The sequence below is a fragment of the Ichthyophthirius multifiliis genome (genome assembly GCF_000220395.1).
Source record: "Ichthyophthirius multifiliis unplaced genomic scaffold scaff_1120509251235, whole genome shotgun sequence".
NCBI classification, from domain to species: Eukaryota; Ciliophora; class Oligohymenophorea; order Hymenostomatida; genus Ichthyophthirius; species Ichthyophthirius multifiliis.
In genome coordinates, this window is record NW_004086072.1 from 116,679 (window position 1) to 132,222 (window position 15,544).

The window sequence follows — 15,544 nt, forward strand, 5'->3', positions numbered from 1 at the left end:
CATAAAATATAATTTATATACATAAAAGAAAAATTAATCTTTAAAAAAAAAAAAAACATAGATTTGTTATATATAATATTATTTTTTAAATTTATTAAATTTCATTTTATTGCAGTATAAAAAATTTTTTTTTTTTAAATTCTTCAATTATTTATAATTACTTTTTATATATTATAATCACTTTAATTCTATTCATTTTCCTTTTAATTTAGATATTTTTATATATTATTTAAATCTTATTCTAAGTCTTAAATATCAATATCATTATGGCTTTCTTCTTCATTTTTAGACTATTCAGAAATAACATTATTTGTATCTTCAAAATTCTAATTACTTAGCTTTTATTTCTTTCTTAGTAAAATATCACTTTCGTCATCATCATCACTTGTTTAAGTTTATTAGCAACAAAACTATTTCATTTTGTTTTTATTTAATTTTATTTCTTCTTGTACATCCTAGTTTATAAAAATTACAAAATAAAGTTAAGATTTTTCAACTTTATTCAAAATATTATCAGATAAAAAGTTTAAAATAAATCTATTTTTTATTTAATTTTCTGTAAATAAATATAGATGTGAATTATTTTCTTTGTTTTGTTTCTAAACTACTTCTAATTATATATTAAGATGTTTTACATAATCTTAAATTTAATCTTATTAATCTTATTCTTGTAAAACTATATTTCCAAAAATTATTATTTTTATTTTTTTTGTTTTGTTGAATTATTCTTTATAATTCTTTGAATTTTATAACTTTACTTCCATCAATAATTAAAGGTTTTATTTTTTTTAATAAACTATCTTAAATCTTCTCTTTTGAATAAAATTATATTATAAAACATTTGTTTTTCAATTTTAATTTCGTTGTAAACAATAAATTATCATTTGAATGAATTTAATTTAATTATTTGTTTACATTTTATGTTGTTTAATTTTTAGCTATAGATTAGTTGTTAATTTAATCTTTTTTCGAAGATTTATTATATAATTGTTTATTTTATTGTTCTTATTTACATATTCTTTATTTTTATTAAATTTAAGAATCAATAATTTGTGTTGAATTATTGTTTTTTTTATCTAAATCAGAATTTTTCAGGATAAATTCTTTAGTTCTTTTTAGGCTTTAATTATTTTTATTTGTAACTTATAAACTTTTATTTTTATTTTATTAATCATTTTGTAAAGTTTATTTAGAAATATAAGAAGGGTCTACGTTTTTTAATTTATTTTCTTATAAATAATTTTTCTAAGTTCTTTTTATGAATTATTTATTAGTTTTGTTAGGAATTCTTTAAGTTAATTTTTTTTTTTTTTCTAAGCTTAAATCTGAATTTTATTCATTATAATTTTATTATAAATTATTTAATTTTTAATTCTATTTGGTTAAGTACTTATCACTTTTATTACTTGAAGGCGTATTATCTGTTTATAATTCAATACTACTTGATTTTCTCTTTTTTTTTATTTAAATATTTAATTTTTTTTTTTTTAATTAATTTTTATTACATGCATTTTTTCTTATTTAGATTAGATTTTCTTGTTTATTTACTCTTCTTAAATTTGCAATTTATCAGGATTTTTTTTTAGGTAATCTATAAATTTAATATTAAATTAGCTTCGGAAATATTTTTTTTTAACAAGAGGATATTTTTCTATTATTTAGAAAAACGTTAAGTATGATTCAACTTCCTATAAATATAGATTTCTGTCTTTATAAAAATCCCCAAATAATTAATTTTCTAATGTTTTAACATTTTCGGAATTATTTTATATAGAATTTTTATCTATATCTGATAACATTTTTAATAGCTTTTTTTGGGCCTATTCTCTATCTTCATCACTAACTATATTTTTTTTTTCATTTTCATTTTTTTTAGATTCTTATTAATCTTAAATTTATATTGGCTAAATTCCATATTAGTTACTTAGAGGTTAACTACTTAAAGATTATTATGAAATAATGTTTTAAGACTACTAGATTTACATAAATTGAGAGCTATATTATTAATTTTATAACATTTATTATTATTTTTGGAAAAACTATTATTAGTATTATTATTGTTATAAATATTATTATTATTAGTTTTAATATTGTATGTTTTAATATTATTAATTTTAATATTATTTATTTTAATATTATTAAGTTTGATATTATTAATACTATTAAATTAATTAATTATGTTATCTTTGTATTTTATTATTATCAATATCTTCTTCTTCTAGATTATTATCCTCTATATCTATCAATTCTTAACTTCTTTTTTTTTATTAGATGTCATTAATATAATAATTCATTTATGTTTAATTTATTATTGTTTTATTGATAAACTATTATTATTAATTACTTATTTACTTTACAAATCTATTATAAATATTTAATAATTATCTATATTTATCGTTTTATATTTTATATAAATTAGCTTTTTTTATGATATTTTCTAATATATCAACACCTTTATTTTTTCTATTATTTTCTAAATATTAACTTGCTTCATAATCCCAGCAAAAGTTTTTTATCATATTGTATATTTCTTCAATTCTAGAATCATAGTATTTTTCAAAGTTTTAATAATTATTTTTTAAAATATTTTGTACTCTGACATTGAGTTAATCAAAGTTAGAAACTATTGCAACCCATGTCGATTTTAGTTCTTCATAACAGGTTAAAATGCTCTTTTTTTTATTTTAAATATTAAATAAAGAAAAATAGTTACTTATTCTTAATTTTCTTCTTCTTATTCTAAATCTATCTCTTAGATCTAATCTTTTCTGGTTTGAATTTATAGGTTAGTTAAAGATTTATGTAAATCTCTAAAAAGTTCGATTTGTTTTTTAACAGTATTAATATCAGCAGTTTCTTAAACAAAATCAATTTTAAATTCTTTCATAAAATTCAAAGCTTGATTTAATTACTAAATTTTTTCTTCATTAATAATTCTATTAGCAAAAACTTTATCCAAAATATTTTGAATTTTATTTTTTTATTAAAATTTTTCTTCTAATTAATTTATAATACTATTATCAATATTTCCTTCTTTTGCAAATTTTAAATAATTTTCAATATTTTTCGAGTTAATTTATTTAACTAAAGATTATTTTAACTCTTCATAGAGTTTTATTTTTTCCACAAAATATTATTTATCTTAAAAAAAGTACCTTTATTAATCTATATTATGAACGATTTTTTAATATTCTTGCAAGTTAAATTTCTTCATACTGCTTTAAATTTATTATAAATTTTCATTATATTCATTTATGTATTCTTCTAATTAATCCATAAAACTAACTTATATTTTCATTTCTTAAATTTCATTAAATATTTCAGTTAATTCTTCTATCCGAACTTTTATTTTATCGTTTTTATTCCATAATCCTTATTAATGTTCTCCAAAAAATTATGTTATTCTTTCCCATTTACATTCGCAAATTTCAAACTTTTAAATTATTTATATTACTTGAATCATTAAAGGTCTGTAAATAAACACTGATGTAATCATTTTTTCACTCATATAAACATAACTTTAAATATCAGTAAAATTATTCATTAATAAACTTACTTCTTTTTCCCAATTTTAACTTTGTTCAATTTCATATTATAAATTAGTTAATTCTTCATTAAAATCGACCTTTAGTTATTTTCCTTAACTTATTAACAGTTAAACTTATGATAAAGTAGGTTTTGTGTTTATTTTTTTTAACCAAAATTCGTATTTTTCGTTAATATATTCTTCTGAAGTAAGAATTTTTTATTTTGCATTTTGGAATATTTCTTATTGCTATTAATGAAATTCGCATATTTTCTTATATGTATTTTGGTAAAAGTTTACATATGCTTCAAACCATTGTTAGCTTTTTAAAAATAAATTCGATAAATATTTGTATTCAAAAGTATTTTAGAACTCTTCATTACTTTCTTTTTAAAATTTAAATAAAAATTCTTTTGAAATGGAATTTCTTTATATTGACAGTTAAGCTTTTACTTGCCATTCTTTTTAGCTTTTTATTTTTAGTAAAGCTGAGTTGTCTTAGATTTAATATTATTAGTATATTAATTAGATTTCTATTATTAATTCTTGAAATTATTTTATTTGTTTTTCGTTTGATTTTTATGCTATTATTTCTTCTTCAATTATTTATTATTAGGAATCTTATTATTGTTTTTATTATAAATCTAATACTTCAATTATTTAGTTTAGAAAAAAATCCAATACTTATTTTACCATAATTCTTTAACAATATTCTATTTGTGTAGAAACTAAAGGGATTTAACATAGAACATCATTCATTTCTTACATATTATTGTCAGTTTTGAATTTAATATCTACATAAATCATCATCAAAATGAGATCGCATAAAGTATATTTATAACTTTAATGTATTTTTAATAAATTTAATTTTCGTTAATTTTATTCATTTTTTTAATTCACAATACATAAAATCTCTTTTTTTTATTTATACCAGTCATTACATAAACTACATCTGAATTTATCCATATTATCTACTTCAGTATGTTTCATATTTATACATTAACAATGATACCATTCATCTTTTTAAAAATATTTATTTATATATAAAATAATTTTTTTTATTACCGCATAGATCACATTGTATCATAAGAGAGTCGCCCAAAAGTGCTTAACAGACACAGTATTTTAGTTCTTTTTGGTGTTTTGGACATTAAATCTCAACTAATCCTCCTTTTAATACATCCTATTGAGAATCATCAATATTAAATTTTTTAAGCACATTGAAAGCTATTTATTTTATTTAAGGTAAATTTTAATATTTAGACTATAATTTTTCAATTATTTTATGTATTTTATTATAGTACAGTTTATTTATATTAAATTATTCATGTTTTTGAATTTTTAAAATAGAATAAATATTTTCTACTCCATTATTGTTTTCTTCTTAAATTTCTTCTTAAAGTTATTATGATTGTGATAATTTTTGTTTTGATTTTTTTTTGATTTTTATTATTACTACTATTATTATATTTATTATGTTTATGGTTTATTTTTTTACTTTTTAAATTTTTTTGTACTATCTAATATATCTTTGTATTTATAATAATAAAGAATGCAATTAAAATGACTTTTAAATTTGCATTATTCATTATTACATTTCATTAGAGATGTATCAGATTTACAACAACGGCATGTGTTTTAATTTTTTTTATTATCATTTGCTTTTATAACATTTTATTTTATAAAAGTCATTTTTCTATAACATTTTACAAATATCTATCCTTTATTAAATAAACCACAGTTAATATGGACCCACTCGTTATTTCTTTCGTTTTCGATTAATTTTAATATTCCTTTTTTTTCATTACACAAAAAACAATCCTTATTTAAATAATAAATAAATGAATAAAATTATCAAATTTTTTAATTTTGTTAAAGGGAAAATTTTTTGTTTTATAAATTTATATGTTTATAATTTTACTGGGAATTTATTAGGGCTAATCTCATGTTGGCATTTTTAGCAAACGAAATATTATATTACTTAAACTTATTTTGTCTTTTTTTCATCAAATATTTCTTCTTATATTGGAGTGTCTAAGCCATAACAATATAAATGGCATGTTTAATTGCAACCGTAGCAGACAATCATTTTGGTTCCTAATAAAAAAAGTTATATAAAAAAAAATGCGAAAATAAATTTTATTTTAAAATGTGTTATTTAATTAATATATAAATATATATTTTAAAAAATAAAAACCTGATTCTTATATATCATCAGGATAATATTTATTGTTTCTTTCGTAACATATTCCACAATACGAGTTCTTAAAAATAAAAAAAAAGTTTTATTTTTGTCCGCTAATAAATTTGTTTATATTTTTTTTACTTAATAAGTGTCATATTCAAGTCTTTTAAATTTTACTTTGAAGTCTTTTTCTTAGTATATAATTGAAGAATCCTTCTAATTTTTTGTTTTTTCTTATCTTTAATTTTGCATTTTAATTAAATATATTATTTTAGCAATTTGTTTGTTTTTATTATTAATATATTATTATTTTTTTTATTTTTTTATTTTATTTTTTTCTTAATTAAAGAAATTTTTAGACAGAAATATTTAGTTTCTCATTAAATATATATTAAATGAGGGTTATAATAATTATATATGTATTTTTTAAATTAATTTAATTAATAATTAATAATTTTAATTATTTTTTGTTTTTTTTTTATTTTTATTATATGTTTTTTATTATTTTGTATTTGTTTGTTTTTTTTATTTTTTATTTTGTATTTGCATTTTTGTAATTGTTTTAAATTTTTAATATAAAAATAATTATTTATTTATTGATTTTTGACAATAAAAATAAAAGTAATAATTATAATAATGAAAAAAAACATATTTTAAAAAAATATTACAATTCATAAAATATAATACTAATTTCAAATAAATTAAAAATTATTTATATATAAATTTAAAATAAACTATATTAATTTTTCAACTAATATTAAATATGGTATTAATATTTGTTTTTAAAATGTGAGTTAATAATTATACTATTAATTATATTTTTTAAAACTTATACTTGCTTTTATTTTTATTTTTAAAAAATAAGTTATATGAATTATAGTGTATTTTATTTATAAATAAAAAATATAAGTTTTTTAAAGAAAATATAATTTATTTAAATTAATATTAAATAAATTTATAAAATTAAAATGAATTTTTATAATATATAATAAAATAAATGTAATAAACCTAAACTTATATTATTTATTAAAAAAATATTCAATTTCACTATAAAATTTTATAAAAAAAAAAATTATATATTTATATATTGTAATATTTAAATTTGAAATATATTTATATCTTAAATTTAAAATAAAAAATAGTAATTGAGAAAAAAATTATTTATATATATTATTATAAACTTTTTTTTATGTATTCTAATTATGAAATAATAAACATATATAATTTTTGTTATGTTTTAATGTATTCTAAATTAATAATAATTTTAATTTCATATAACATTACTAATTTTAATTTTGCTATCATATTTTCCTCCAGCAATAAAAATTCAATTTTTTAATTTTGAAATTTGACATTAGTGAAAGCTTGAAAAAAATGACAATCAATAAAATTAATTATTTAAAATTATATTATTTTTATTAAATAATCTATAATTTTATATTTTCATCAATTAAACAGACAAAGAATTATAAACTCGATATTTTTTCGAGATTCTTTTTTTTAGATTTTATATTTAGAGTATTATTATTATTTTATTTTTTTTAATTAATGATTTCTATTGTAATAAATTTGCATGAGAAATACTTCCTAATAAATAAGAAATTTGATTTTTATAGTTTTTTATTTTTTAGTTTACAAATTTCAATAATTTGTTAATTTTTGTTCTAAAAGTATTTATTTTTACATTCAGTCATTTTTATTTGAAATATTTTATTACTTTCTTAAATATCCCATATTATTATTATTATTTCTATGATTGCATAACCTCAAAAGTTAATATATTTTAATTAATTTTGGTTATTTTTAGAATTATTATGTAGAGATGCTATCATATGCATATGCATTATTATCAAGAAAATTTTTTACTAAAATATAATCCTTATCATAACTTTAATAGATGAGTTTCCATATTATAATATTTTTTCATCTTCTTGCAGAAGCTACAAGGAAATAATTCTAAGCCATATATTACTTGTTCTAATGTTAACGAAAAAAAGATTCTTATCTATTTTTTATGGCTTTTTTTTGATTGAGTTTTTTTTATAAAAATACGGAAAAATACAAAAGCATCAGAAGAAGTAATATAATATTCTAATGTTCTGATGAATTTTAATCATATATGAATGTTTTATATTGTTTAAATTTTGAATTAAAATAAAATAAAAAACACTATTTTAGACTATATGAATCATACTAGACGCATTTATTTAAGAAGATAGTACATGTAAAGAAGTTATATCTATTTAAAATTTATTTTATTAATTAATTTTTTTTAATAAAGATAAATAGCATTATAATTTTATTCGTTACATATTTATTTTCATTTAATATTTATATTTCAATATATTTGTTAATCATATTTTATTTTTTTCAAAGAAAAAATTGAAAAAATATATATATATTTAAACTATATTATATTACTCTTTTTAGATATTCAATTTCGGAAAGATTTTTAATTTGAAATTATAATATGTGAAGATTAAATGTTATTTTATTATAATTCTATTTTTTCATAAAAATACATATATTTTTTTTGATTTTTCCATTAAATTTATAAAATTTTATATTGTTTCGTTTAATAAATAGGATATTCTATCTATTTCATCATAAGATTCTTTACATATATATTTTTTTTAATCAATTTAATTAAAATTTAAGTTTTATTTCTTCAAAATATGTAAGCTCTTCGTGTATTTATTTAAAGAAAAAAACTAAGTATTTTAATCATAGAAGAAAAACCTGTAGCAAATATTAAATATTTATCTTCTGATAAGTCTGAAAAAGAATTTTAATTAGAATTAAAATTTTAACTATGAAAATTATTTTGAATTTAACTTTTATGTTTATATAACAGTTATATTTTAAAAGAAACATTTTTGAAATTAAATATATGTTATTTTAAAGGTTGGTTAGAAGAAATTTACAAATCATTTACAAATAAATCACCAATTTTTTTTTTAAATTCATTTATTTCTTTTTCGAATTAAAAGTGTTAATATTAAGGTAAAATTTTAAGAAATGTAAATAAATATTATTTTCGCTTTTATTCTTAAAATCATAAATTATTAAAAAAAAAAAAATTTAAAGGGTCAAATTTAATTTTTGATATTGAATAAATTTAATAAAATTTTATTTATATAATAATTCGTTCAATTTTTATTTTTTATTTTTTCTTTAATAAATAAATGATGTTTATTAGATTATATTATATTCATTATATACATAATAATGAACATTTATGTTTATATTTTAATTTACTCATATTTTTTAAATTTTCTTCATGTTTTTTGCATTTTAGTTTATATTTAGATGTTTTAGGAATTTTTGTTAATTTCTTTAATTATTATATATTTTTATAATATTTTATTTTTAAAAAATCATTGCTGTTTTAATTTTGATGATAATTAAGAATTCTTATTGCCATTAATTATTTTGATATTTATTCGAAAATTATTTAAAATTAAATTTATTTTATGTTTATATATTATTTTATGGATTATTTGATATATGTGATTTTATTTCATAATAGTTTATACGATAATAAATTATTTTTAAATAATAGAATTTATTTTTTCATGTAAAAATTTATTTTTAAATAAATATAAAACATATATATAAAAATAAAAAAAAATCGACATTATAAATATTACTAGTAATCTATTATAAATGTAAAACAAAATTTATATTAATTATAAAATATTTTTTTTTTTATAATATTTAATATGATAAATAATAATCATTTAATTATTAAAGATATAATTAAAACATAATGTAAATAAAATAATAAAACTTTAATTATTTATATAAAAATAAGAATTAAAAATAAGAAAAATAAAAACAATTTAATGAGTCAATCTTTATTTAATGATATTCCTTCAGTAATAACGAAATGTGGAGTATTTGATTACTCAGCTTGCATATTCGAAGCCAGAATATAAAAAAAGGGATTTTTAGGCTAATTATAGACACGTTTTATTTATTGTACAGAAAACTCATTTTGTGTATGTAAAGTAAGGATATTGATGTTTTATTAAAATTATTAAATTTAAACAAAAACAATATTTTTGTTAAAAAAATAAGGAACCATATTAAAATAAACCTGATAAAATCATAAATTTAAAACCTGATTGGCATTTATAATGGATAATAGATTCTAAAAAATAGAATTAATCTTTTGAAAAAAAAACTATAGGTTTTAAATTATTAACTGATACATCATACAAAATCGAATATCATTGTGATAATATAGTTATTATTAAATTAAGAGAATATTTTTCCAAAAGAATATTTTAATTAAATTTTTTTGATGAATTTGAAATTATCTAAAAAATTGGAAAAGGGAAATATGCCAAAGTATTTATTATATAAATAAAAAAAATATATATCTTTGTTTAAAAATAAATAAACAAAGGTCTATAAAGTAAAAAAAATTGATAATGGAAAATTTTATGCTGTAAAATATTTACATAAGAAAAAGCTTGAATAAATTGAAGATGCTTTTGTAAAAAGCATTCAAATCAAAATAATATAAACTTTTATTTTTTTTAAAAAAAAGGAAAGTATTTTTAATGAATTAAAAATTTTAAGAATGTTAAATCATCCGAATTGTATTAAAATAATAGCAACATATGAAGACGAATACGGTTATTATATATTAACTGAACTATACGATTCTAATAAAACATTACAGGGTGAACTTCAAAAGTTTGAAAATCCATAATTCGGATATAATGTTGTAAGGCATATAATGAAATAATTGCTTAAAGGAATAGAATATGTTCATAGTTTAGGAATTATGCACAGAGACTTAAAGCCTTAAAATATAATGTTTTAAAATGAAGATAATACTTCCCTTAATGATCTTAAAATTATTGATTTTGGACTAGCATAATTTACAAAGGATACTCATTTTATTTATGTTCATGTAGGGACCCCAGGATATGTGGCGCCAGAAATTTTAGCAAATCAGTCAGAAAATCATAGATATTCAGAATAATGTGATTTATTTAGTATTGGAGTAATTTTGCATATTTTGTAATTTCCTTTTATATTTTTATATTTATTTATTTGTGCAAGATATAGTTTTTTAAAAAACTCAATTAAAATAAAAGATATTCAACATCTTTTTATTTTTTGAAAATTGAGTTTTTTAAAAAATTAGAGCACATAAAAAAGCAATATAGACAAATAATATTTTTTCTCTGTTTTTTTTTTTTTAATAGATTGACTGGTAAATCTGTTTTTCCTGGAAAAAAATTTTCTTAGGTTTTAGAGTTAAATAAATAATGCCAAATAAAGTTTGAAGGTAAACTGTATGAATAGGTAAATATCTAAATAAATTCTTAGATATTTTTTTAAAAAACAGATAAATAAAGATAGTATGGATCTTTTGTATAAATTATTAGAACCAAATCCATTATTACGTTTAAGTGCAACTTAAGCATTAAAACATTAATTTTTTCAAAATGAATAGACTAAATAATTGAAAGTAGCTTCAGCTGCAAATTTAGATTCTTTAATGAGTCCAGTTGATATTAAAGTTGATTCGAAAACTCCATTAAAATTTGGAATGAAAAACGAATTTAACTTTAAAAGTTAATAAAAATAAAGCAAGAGTGCAGTAAATTTAGATAGTTTTAATATTGATTTAGAAGGCTTAAACAAAAAATTAGTAGTTTAATAGGTATTTAATAAATTAAATAGGAAAATTAAAAAATTGTGCTTTATAAGTTATTAAAAGAATTAGTTGATGTCTTTATTTTACTTGAGGAAATTTAAGATGGTAATAACAATGATAATAACCGATATATCAGTCCTTTGAAGTTTTAGTAAAGAAATAAACTTAATTAAGAAAACGGATAAGCAATAAATACTACTCTTTAATAAGTTAAAGAAGAAATTGAAGAAAACGATTCTCATAAAAATAGTGGAGGTAATTAAGGAACTTTTATATTTAATTTATTATTATTGTTATATTATTTTTATAATTTCTTTTTTTATAAAAAAGAGTAATCTTTTAATTATTAACATGATGATATAAATGAAAATAATTCTGAGAGTAAAATTATTTAAAAAATAAAATTAATTAAAAAATTAAAAAGATTAAAAAGATTAAAAAGATTAAAAAGATTAAAAAGATTTAAAAAATTAAAAAGAATAAAAGGATTAAAAAGATTAAAAAGATTAAAAAGATTAAAAAGATTAGAATAAATAAGAAAAAAAGTAAGAATAAATAAAAAAATAGAATTTATAAGAAAGAAAAGAATTAGGTTTAAATATTAATGTTTTTAAAAAAGAATAAAAGCAAATTCCAAAAGTTATGTTGAAATTACTAAGTTTTTTTCCAAGTGAACTTTTTGATTTTCATTTTGAAGGAGATATAAAAAAAGAAGAAAAAAATGCAATTTAGATGATAGGAAAATTTATTTTATTAGGAAATGATAAAAAATAAAAAATTAATGTTGAGGATTATTTGTAAGAAAAACTAGAAAAAGTAAAGTCTTAATAAACTTTTGATAAATGGTTTATTAATTTAATTGAATAAATGATTAATAATGATTTAAATAAAATTCCTAATTTATTATAAATATAATAGATATTAAATGAAAATTTATAAACATAAAAATGATTCGTGAATGAAAGAATAATATTAAAAATATAAAAAAAAATATATATAATAATTATAAATATATAATATATATTAATTTAAATTTTATTTATATACTTTAAATTAAAAAAAATATATATAAATATTAATGATTAATTAATTATATAATTTTTAAGAAAATATTTAAATGTTATATTATTAATATATTATATAAAAAAAATATCTAAAATATATATATATATAAATCTATATAAAAATATAGATATATATTATATATATTTATATTTATATTTATAATATATTAATTATATAAAATATTATACAATTTTAAAATTTTAGTATATTTAATCACTAAATTTTAATTTTTTTAACTTAAAAAAGAATAAATTTTATTTATCTTACTATTTTTTTTTTATTTTTTACTTATTATATATAAAATATAAAATTCAATATGAATTTAATTGTGATAAATATTTTCAATTATTTATTTTTATATAATTTTTTTTAAATATTTTATATTCAATTAATATAAAATTATATTATTTTCTATAATAATTTTTTTTTATTTTATTTAGAAATAAAAATTTTTTTAAAATAAAATAATCTCTTAAAGTTAACTTTATTTAAAAAAAATTAATACTATTATTTTTTATTTTTATATAAGCAATTAATACTTATAATTAAATTTTTAAAAATTTTCATTAAAACAAATTATTATTTGACTTCATTTTGTTATTTTTAAAAATATTTTTATTTTTTTTATTAGTATTTTTAAAATTATGTTAAAACAATCAAGAAAATATACAGCTTATCTCATGTCTAAACTTCCAGAAGTAATATTAAAAATTTGATTAGAAAGTATTATTAAAATTAATAATTTTAAACTGAGATTGTTTAAATTATTATTTATGCAGAAGATTTACGATTACGGATAATAAAATTTTAATTAATTATTTATTAACAATTAATATATTAATAATTAAAAAAATTATTCTGAAAAATAAATTTAGCATATTTCAGTTAGTTATTAAGATTCAAGCAAAATATTTATTCATATGAATATATATAAAGCATAACCTTAATATCTTAACCCTTTAGTAATGATAATTAATTATAAAATTTTTAATAGGAAAATATAACTTAATAAAGTTTCTAAATTAAAAATAAAATATTTTTAGTAATATAATATAATATGAAAAATATTTGAATAAAATTTATAATAAGCATATTTATGCTGCTTTGTATTTTTTAATTAAATATAAAATATAGATTAATAAGGATATTCATATTAGTTTATTTAGAAGTTTTTATATTAAAACCTTATGAAATAATAAAACTGGGTTGTCCTTTATGTTAGAACTGATTTTTATTTAGAGAAAAAAAATATATATTTATTATAAATATGTAATTATTACTTAAATTTGTTTTAAAATCAATAATTATTATGAAAAATAGTTATAAATAGGTATTTTTTAATTTTATATTATTTTTATATTTTTATTGTTTAGATTTGCATTTATGTTTTATTTTTATTAAATATGAGAATTTTTTCAAAATAAAAGTTATTTATTTATAAATATTCATTTTATACATTTTAATAATAATTAAAATTCTTATTAACAATCAGCTTGATTTATAGCTATTCCTTTTTTTGAAACACAAATACTATATTCTAATGACTTTTGTATTTATTTTTGATTATTATTTTTAAATTTAATATTTAACTTTACTTCTTTTGAACAATTAGAAAATTTTTTCTTCATTTTTTATATAAAGGGATCAGGAATTAATTAGACAGATACTTTTGTAATTTTATGGGCATTCATTATTTTTTTTTATTATTTACTATAAGTTTCTAATAAAATAAATATAAAAGATTTAAATATATTTTTTTTTTAATAATTAATTTTAATAAGTATTAAAAATAACTTTTAAATAAAATTATATACTTTTTTCTTTATTTTGTTTCAATATTAAATAATAATAAAAATAAATTAAGTTTATTTTAAATATATATGTTTATATTTTGTTATCTAAACTTCCTCAAATTTATAAATATTTTTAACCTTTTTTTGATTCTTTATTAAAAAAAAATTATTTCACAAATGGAATCCATTATAAAATAATAATTAATAAGCAGATAAATACTTTAAAGATGAAACAAATTGAATTATCCTATTATACTTCTAGAAAAATATTATAATCAAATTAAGTTTAATTAAAGAGTATTTTGAAGTATTTCATAAAAATAAAGTCTAAATAATTAAGTCTTTAATAAATATCAAAAACATTTTATTTTTTAAAATTAATTTTAGATTCTTCAATAATTTTATTAATACCAAGAGTTACAATAGGTAATCCATTAATAATATTTAACATTTAAGTAATTTTATTTTAAGTAACACAAAATTAATTTGATTTCTCATCATTTATAATTTCAGGAAAACTACAAATATTATCTTCATATAAATATTTATGCCACAACTTTTTTGAACTTTCCAATTTTATTTTGTTAGAAATCATAACAAATTAATTTAATTCAGTTGCAAAAGCCATTTATAGATTACTATTTTAATATTGTAAATTTTAATATTATTCATAATTATTAAATATATCAAGACTTTTTATTTAAAAATCTCTTAACTCTATTTCCATTTATTTTAATATTTATAGTTAACTAAATGTGTTTTGAGTAACCAAATAAAATTCATTTTATTAGATATAAAATTATAATATTAATCCAACAAGAAATAAATTAATGATAATATAAATAATTAAAGTTACTTTAAAACAAAGTATTACATTCTAAACTTTAGTATTATCATTTAGTTTCTTTTGATTATATACTTCATATATATAATGAATGAAAAAGCATTAATAAATTAGAATTGAGATTAAAGTAATAATTATAATGACACATATTATTTATTAATTTGAACTTTTTTAGATGTTATTTATTAAACTTTATAAGTTATTTTTATCAATGTTTATTATAAATTATTTTACCGTTGTCAATGTTAATATTGTATGATCAATTTTTTAAAAACTTTGGAGCAATTATAAATATTAACTTACATTACTTAAAATTATATTTAAAGCATCTTATAAAGATAATTATTTTTAATCTATTTCAATCTTATGATCTTGTAGCTTTAAAAAATTAATCATTTCTATTAAAAATTATTCATTTTCAACAAAATCTTTATTTTCTTATAACTAAAAATTT

General features: G+C 15.7%; 2 protein-coding genes across 2 annotated transcripts, besides 15 other annotated features; one reads left to right on the plus strand and one right to left on the minus strand. All coding sequences in view use genetic code 6, as the record gives it.

Annotated features, from left to right (window-relative positions):
• Window positions 1–381: 381 nt before the first annotated feature.
• IMG5_165450 (hypothetical protein) lies at window positions 382–7,445 on the minus strand (the record flags this gene model as incomplete). Its single annotated transcript, XM_004030188.1, has 14 exons — window positions 382–455; window positions 759–1,452; window positions 1,506–1,904; window positions 2,595–2,672; window positions 4,220–4,367; window positions 4,458–4,545; window positions 4,592–4,753; window positions 5,122–5,347; window positions 5,448–5,623; window positions 5,724–5,790; window positions 5,853–5,949; window positions 6,380–6,397; window positions 6,720–6,758; window positions 7,429–7,445. 14 exons carry the CDS (start codon window positions 7,443–7,445, stop codon window positions 382–384), a joined length of 2,283 nt encoding a protein of 760 aa, XP_004030236.1.
• Window positions 2,074–2,158: a microsatellite.
• Window positions 4,946–4,974: a microsatellite.
• Window positions 6,015–6,049: a microsatellite.
• Window positions 6,172–6,250: a microsatellite.
• Window positions 6,612–6,650: a microsatellite.
• Window positions 6,794–6,845: a microsatellite.
• Window positions 7,097–7,126: a microsatellite.
• Window positions 7,446–9,248: 1,803 nt separating the features above from the next.
• Window positions 9,249–9,310: a microsatellite.
• Window positions 9,311–9,515: 205 nt separating this feature from the next.
• Window positions 9,516–9,540: a microsatellite.
• A 16-nt stretch (window positions 9,541–9,556) lies between these two features.
• Window positions 9,557–12,021, plus strand: IMG5_165460 (protein kinase domain protein; the record flags this gene model as incomplete). The annotated part of the gene is made up of 8 exons (XM_004030189.1): window positions 9,557–9,721; window positions 9,792–10,064; window positions 10,123–10,212; window positions 10,267–10,745; window positions 10,934–11,033; window positions 11,077–11,643; window positions 11,719–11,769; window positions 11,885–12,021. 6 exons carry the CDS (start codon window positions 9,557–9,559, stop codon window positions 11,530–11,532), a joined length of 1,563 nt encoding a protein of 520 aa, XP_004030237.1. The 3' UTR covers window positions 11,533–11,643; window positions 11,719–11,769; window positions 11,885–12,021.
• Window positions 11,796–11,915: a microsatellite.
• A 497-nt stretch (window positions 12,022–12,518) lies between the features above and the next one.
• Window positions 12,519–12,597: a microsatellite.
• Window positions 12,547–12,620: a microsatellite.
• Window positions 12,576–12,621: a microsatellite.
• Window positions 12,622–12,882: 261 nt separating this feature from the next.
• Window positions 12,883–12,918: a microsatellite.
• Window positions 12,919–13,787: 869 nt separating this feature from the next.
• Window positions 13,788–13,820: a microsatellite.
• Window positions 13,821–15,544: the final 1,724 nt, after the last annotated feature.